Source organism: Sinocyclocheilus rhinocerous, unplaced genomic scaffold, assembly GCF_001515625.1.
Source record: "Sinocyclocheilus rhinocerous isolate Xijiao unplaced genomic scaffold, SAMN03320098_v1.1 scaffold2716, whole genome shotgun sequence".
NCBI lineage: Eukaryota > Metazoa > Chordata > Actinopteri > Cypriniformes > Cyprinidae > Sinocyclocheilus > Sinocyclocheilus rhinocerous.
Window position 1 is genome coordinate 435,701 of NW_015624199.1, and position 6,578 is coordinate 442,278.

General features: G+C 34.7%; 2 protein-coding genes across 2 annotated transcripts in view; one reads left to right on the top strand and one right to left on the bottom strand.

Moving 5' to 3' along the window:
* Nucleotides 1-647, top strand: part of LOC107738410 (OTU domain-containing protein 3-like) — a 4,593-nt gene extending 3,946 nt beyond the window's left edge. Inside the window, exon 5 of the mRNA XM_016550182.1 lies at nucleotides 7-647. Coding sequence (XP_016405668.1) covers nucleotides 7-171 — 165 coding nt within the window. The 3' untranslated portion in view covers nucleotides 172-647. The remainder of the gene's footprint in view (nucleotides 1-6) is intronic.
* Nucleotides 648-2,677: 2,030 nt separating this feature from the next.
* LOC107738235 (von Willebrand factor A domain-containing protein 1-like) overlaps nucleotides 2,678-6,578 on the bottom strand; it is a 10,554-nt gene continuing 6,653 nt past the window's right edge. The window contains exons 4-6 of the mRNA XM_016549959.1: nucleotides 5,604-5,894; nucleotides 4,313-4,576; nucleotides 2,678-3,073 (exon numbers count right to left, since the gene is read on the bottom strand). Coding sequence (XP_016405445.1) covers nucleotides 4,323-4,576; nucleotides 5,604-5,894 — 545 coding nt within the window. The 3' untranslated portion in view covers nucleotides 2,678-3,073; nucleotides 4,313-4,322. The remainder of the gene's footprint in view (nucleotides 3,074-4,312; nucleotides 4,577-5,603; nucleotides 5,895-6,578) is intronic.

Here is a 6,578-nt window from a genome sequence, read left to right on the forward strand (position 1 = left end):
TTTTAGCTCTCTAATAAACAAAGGAAAGAGCAACAGCGCCTAGAAAAGAAGAAACGTCAGGAGGAGAGACATAGACAGAAGGTTTTACAGGGCAGAGGGTCACATGATCAAAATCAGAACATACCTGAAGCCGTCACTCTTGTGCCAGCGCTCAGCACCCTGAGCATCTAGAGCAAACATGGGAAACTATTTTAGGTGGTCTGTACACTGTGTAATGATCTAGAAACTTAATAGTTTAAATGTACAAGAAACTGTGTTGTATGATTGATGGTGCTTTTCTTTAGCACAAGGAGGACGTCAAGGCTGTAAGCTGTGCTTGAGATTGCTGGCGACTGCATTTATAGTCAAATATTAACCCTCATTAATTTCAGTTGACCCATCTGAGCTCAGCCAAAGAACACTTGGAAAGGGAACCAAAATATTGAGAGGAGAAAGAGTTGAAGATTAATAATGGACCACTGTTTAAGCCTGTCGGTTCTGTTTCTACATTCAGTTTCTGCATTCGAATGATCAGTGTTTTAATTTAGCGTTTTCAAACAGTTGGGCAACTTCATATTCTGCAGTGGAATTCTATAAATAAACATTTTCAATGGTGTACTATTAAATATTATTCTCTAAAATGGGTGAATCTCAGGAAATTGGTCAAGAACAGGTCATTTTTCACTTCAAAATAGAAATTATATTTTGCTTAAGCAAAAAAAAAAAATTACTGTGAAGCAAAATTATTAATTTAAGAATGTATAAATTTTTTAACTATAACATTACAAATTACTGTATTACGGTAATAAAAAATTTGTTTTTGTAATGAGAATCTAATGACAAAAATAGTGGTAATACCAAAAAAAAAAAAAAATATATATATATATATATTTCTAAAAGACATTGCAATAATTTGGGCACAAAAAACTTTATGGTCCAATAACAGGTTTGATTTTCTTTCTTTTTTTTTCTATTTTGGGGTGAAATGTCACTGAATACATTAAGCATAGGACTATACATGCATGTGTCATTTTTTTCCTGGCAAGGCAAAGGTGTTGTGTATATATATATATATATATATATATATAAATGAAATGTTAAATAATAAATTATATTCTTGTTTAGCAATTAAATATCATAAAATCTAAGATAAAATAAAAAGCATAAATATTACACATTACTGTACACAGAGTTTTAGAAACAAAAGCAGACATGGATTGAAATAGATCCTTTTTTATTATTTAATAACTAAAAACTTTTTGAAAACAGTGACGTGTAAGACGTGCAGCCAAGCTGGGAATGAACAAGCACCTTTTCATAATGCAGAAAGCCCAACTTGCCATTATGTTGCAACAAACAGACAAAATATCAGATGCTGAATTTTTTGAATAGCTACAAACTCTTTCATAATGACCCTGAAATGGGATGAAAACTATCATTAAAGACTATGAATGAAATGATCTATCCCTAAGACCTTGATCCAGCCTGCGAACATATGTTTGCCTGTTAAGACACAACTACAGAGAAAAACATTACTATAAATGATAAATCCAAGCTACAGTCTGCATGCACAGGGAAAAGCTTGACCCACTGAAAGAGTCACTTTTCTTCAAACAAACCAGTCATGGCCCTTTTGGACCACAAAACATCTGCGAAGTCTTAGTACTTTAGCCACAGTGATTAAGATCCGTGCCAGTTTTCAGAGTTTCACGGCTGACCAAATCTGCAGTTATGGTAACGTGTGTAACTCAAGCAGGGTTACAATATATGCATTGACCTTAAAGAAAAACCAGTGATGGAAGCCATTCAGATTCCCCCTAAAACTGTCTCATTGTTCCCATTTCAAAATCTCGAATATACAGTAACCAACTACATCTCTGATAAATATAACTCAAAAAGCATTAGTAGGATATTTACAAACTATTGCTTTGGCGATATAACTCTTAATAAAAACGTACATTTCTAATACGTAAACATTCTGGCAATTTAAAGGAATATCATGGGTTCAGTCTTTGGTAAAAGAAGTCTTTGGTAAAAGAAACTGCACATAAATGTTAAAATACACACAGTTTTAAATATAGCCGCATGTTAAAATTTGTAATTTTGTCTGTTATAGTCAAAGTAATAATCCGTCTTTCTCTCATGACCATATAAAGTCGGTAAACCCTGTAACTTTCTCTCAAAATGCGTAAAGATACGAACAATAGACTGTTTAATGTCTTGCCCCATAGACTTCTATTATAAGTGCATTACTGTAAATGTATGGCAGCTTGTTTCTGCCATGCAATAAAAAAGGTACTTGTGACTTTTTTTTTTTATCTCACAATTCCGATTTTTTTCTCGCAATTTTTAGAAAAAAAATCTGAACTGTGGGATATAAACTTGCAATTGCAAGAAAAAAAGCTTTCAATTAACTGTTTTATTTATTATTTTCTTTCTGTGGTGGAAAGAATTATGAGTTTATATCTCCCAATTCTGTTTATATCATGCAATTCTTACTTTTTTCTTCAGAATTGCGAGAAACAAATTGTGAAATAGAATATTGCAATTGCAAGGAAAAAGCAACAATTTTTTTTAAAATTCCATATCGATGTAAACACAGAATTCTGATTAAAAAAAAAACATTTGTCAGATATAATCTCAGTTGTGAGAAAAAAGAATTGTGAGATTATATCTCGCAATTCTTATTTTTCCTCAGAATTGCAAGAAACAAACTCAAGATATAAATTGCGAGATATAAACTCAAAAATGGTCTACGGCAATGCACAGCAAGCCACAGATCTCAGCCGTCAATAGCACTGAACTTGAACCCAAAACTTTCCTTTGAATCTCTGATTCTTCAGAAGGTCACTTTTGAGTTCAGACTCATTTAGTCTCCTATATTAGAAGTGTGGTTTGGGGTTTGCGTGTCAGTGCATGTTGTGTTGGGGTGTTTAAAGATCACCATCTATGGGTGATGAATATTCAAACAGCTACAGTTTCCTGGACTCCCTTGTCCTCCCATCTGTCCATTTGTGGGAAGTTTTTGGTGTTGCTCATCCCTCCATCTTTCGTGTTTGGCAGAGCGGTGCACCACAGTTCCAGGTCAACGCAGCTGTACGGTAACACAAACAGAAGGTGCTGTTGTTATTACAAATGCAATTCTGTGGTAAAATTACTCACTTCACCTTTTAACCCTAAAAAGCCTACAGTATCATATTTGATACGCAAAGGTCTCTAAATGATCAACATCAAACTTTGCTAAAAAAACCCTGCTGTACACAACCTACTACATGCCTTCATTCATCTAAATGATAGTTTATACTTTTTTAGCAAGTAAAAAAGTATCATTGTAAGAAAGTCCCCCTTCAGGTTGTGGTTCACGTTTCTTTTTGCTGTGAATTATTTACTGATTTTTATAAAGTAAACAAGAATAACTTTAATATTGTTAGTAATATTTCAAGATGGGCTGAAGCAACTTGGGTTTGCTTGACCTCCACATTCTCCTATTTGCCTGATAAATAAGATACTCAACAAAAAATACATGCAAACTTTTTTGTGTAGGTGTTTTATGGTTTTGTCTACGATTCAATTAAGTTGCTTTTTTCAGGCTATTATTTCTTATGCCAGGCTTTACAGGGTTAAAGGTGCGGTATGTAATATTGATAGCTAGCGGTTGAAATGGGAACTGCAGTCCAAATTCAAAATATTACAGAGAGTCGTTTCTCCCACCCCCTCTTCCTCAGAATCAACAATCTCACGGGCTGCCAGATTGAGGACTCGCAACAGAAACAATAGCGACAAGCCTTATACTTTAAGTTGATGCGTTTATTTATCCGCGTTTTATTATGCCTTTTCTCAAAGTATGTTTTAAATGGATGCCCGAGGCTTTTTAAGGTAAGGTAGAATCTGCGATCTTTTACCCAGTTCTTTTGCTGGCTTCCGTGGCTGCAATACACTGTGTTTTCCGCCAACTGGCAAACCGGGGTGTCGAAAATACCATTGGTTAAATTGGCAGTGGACGGAATCACACAGACCAAAACAAAAACAGACATTCCGACACAATGTTAACATATATTACAACAGAAAACAGTTATTTGAAGTTATAGTAATATTTCACATTTTTACTGTTTTTACTGAATTTTGTGATCAAATAAATGCAGCCTTGGTGAGCAAAAGAGACTTCTTTCATTTCAAAGTGGAATAACTAGTTGTAATGTTGTTTTTCAGAGAAGCAATCATATTATGGTATTTTTATGCTTTAGTACATTTAAAAAATTACATACTGCAACTTTAAGATGCTTATTGTTTAAAATAACCCATAATCCCCGTGTTTCCCTGACAGGCGTCTCACCGGAGCCCATTTAAGCAGTGCAGCAGAGTCCCTCCCCACGGGCCGTCCGGTACACCGGAGAGACGCAGACGCGGGCCCTGGAGGGCACATGGTTGAGGGTGGTGGAGAGCCGGTTGGGTGGTAGGTACAGGGTGGAGTGCTGGCTGTGACCTCGCTCCCATGTGACCCAGTAACCACGGAGACCATCATAACTCCCCTTCCAGCGGAGCTGCACTGACTCATTGCCCACTGTGGTCAGCTGCAGATCTGAGAGAGCTGGCAACACTGAGAGAAACGGAGAGAGGTCAGGCTTCCCGTTTCTTGCTGGGAATCAGAGGGAGGGGATGTGGGAATTAAATTGGCAGGAACATTAAAATAGGGTGGTCTCATTGGAAAGCATCTCATTCCAAATGCTTCTAATTCTTAGCAAATACTACACGTTATCAATATTTCAATGAAAATGTATTTGCATCATTAATAATTTTTATTACATGACCGTTTGGTGTCAGTCCAATATATATATATATATATATATATATATATAGAAATAAATTATAAATTTTATTCAGAAAGAATGCATTAAATTGATCAAAAGGGACAGTAAAGACATTTATAATGTTACAAAAGATTGAGCAGCAAATCAGCATATTAGAATGATTTGTGAAGGATCATGAGACACTGAAGACTGGAGTAATGATGCTGAAAATTCAGCTTTGCATCACAGATATAAATTAAATGTTAACATATATTACAACAGAAAACAGTTATTTGAAGTTATAGTAATATTTCACATTTTTACTGTTTTTACTGAATTTTGTGATCAAATAAATGCAGCCTTGGTGAGCAAAAGAGACTTCTTTCAAAAACATTGAAAAATATTACAGACCGTTTATAGCCTAATTCATCAAAATTCATAAAAGTTGTGTTCATTTGTAAAGATTATCTTAATAAAACTTGTAAGAATTATAAACTTTTGTTGGTCACAGAACTCCTATTGGTATTTTGTCGAGGGAACCAAGAAGTGATGCTAACTTCCAGGTTGGCCTACAAAAATACATCAGCAGTCTATAGAAACCAAATGAATTCATCAGAATGACAAATAAGTAACTAATAACTAGATATCTCCATTTTATAAATTAAATTGAGAATGCTTTATACATTCTAATTCATTTCCTGTATTTAAAGAAGAATTGCCATTTGAGTTTAAGGAAGCAGAACTAAAGTGAACTTAAATTCATATAACTGCAATCTGTAATTTTACTACAAAAGGAAAGTGCACTGATAATGAGATGTGTAATCTGTTGGTTCTTACCTTCCTGTGTACAGACTTTAACCGTCATGGCTCTCTCTCTGCCGGAGGACTGTCTCGCGCTCACGGTGACCAGGTACTGTGTGTCGGGCTGGAGGCCGGTCAGGACTGTGGTGTTCTGTCTGTTACTGATGCTGATGACCCGCAGCGGGCCTGTAGGAAGCGCTGAATACTCCAGCTGGTAGCCCTGTATGAGGTGAGGCAGCAGTGGACCCCAGCTCACACGCACACTGTTAGTGGTGGACTCTGACACGGTCACTGTCGACAGAGTCTGCGCTTCTGGCTGAGGATTCACTGGGGTGAAGACATGAGAGAGGAGAACATCTCAGCGTTTGAACACGGTTTTAATTTAAATGTACCTAAATAAGTTTATATAATCCACAAGAGTGATAAAGTGGGTGCCTTTTGTGTCCCTTAATATTTGTGTAAGTCAACATGAAACTGTTCACATCCAATTTGACTTCTAAAATACAGGGGGTTTGTGGGAGGAGGATAGTATGCACTCATTCTTGTTTCATGTTGACTTTAACAGTAAATATGCAATGGATGCAATTTGAGTTTGTTTTACAGTATTTCCAGTATTGCACAGTGATTCTTAATTGCCATTATTGTAATAGAGTTAAAATTACATTTTAATATTACAAAAATATATCAAATATTTAATATTAAGTTAACATTAAATATGAACATTAAATTATTATTATTATTAATAATAATGATAATTAAGACATTATACTGCTCATAATGAAAATGATTTTTATGACCATTACTTTTTTCATTATAATAATTTCTTATAATTATTATAATTTCTTAATTATCATTATTATTATGCAAAATATAATTTTATTTTCATTATGCAAAATATAATTTAAAAAAATTATTCTTTTGATTTTGGGATGAAATATGATTGGGATATATTATTGAGAGATTAATAGTCATGCTCATTAGTCATGCATTGACTAATAGTCAATATTATAT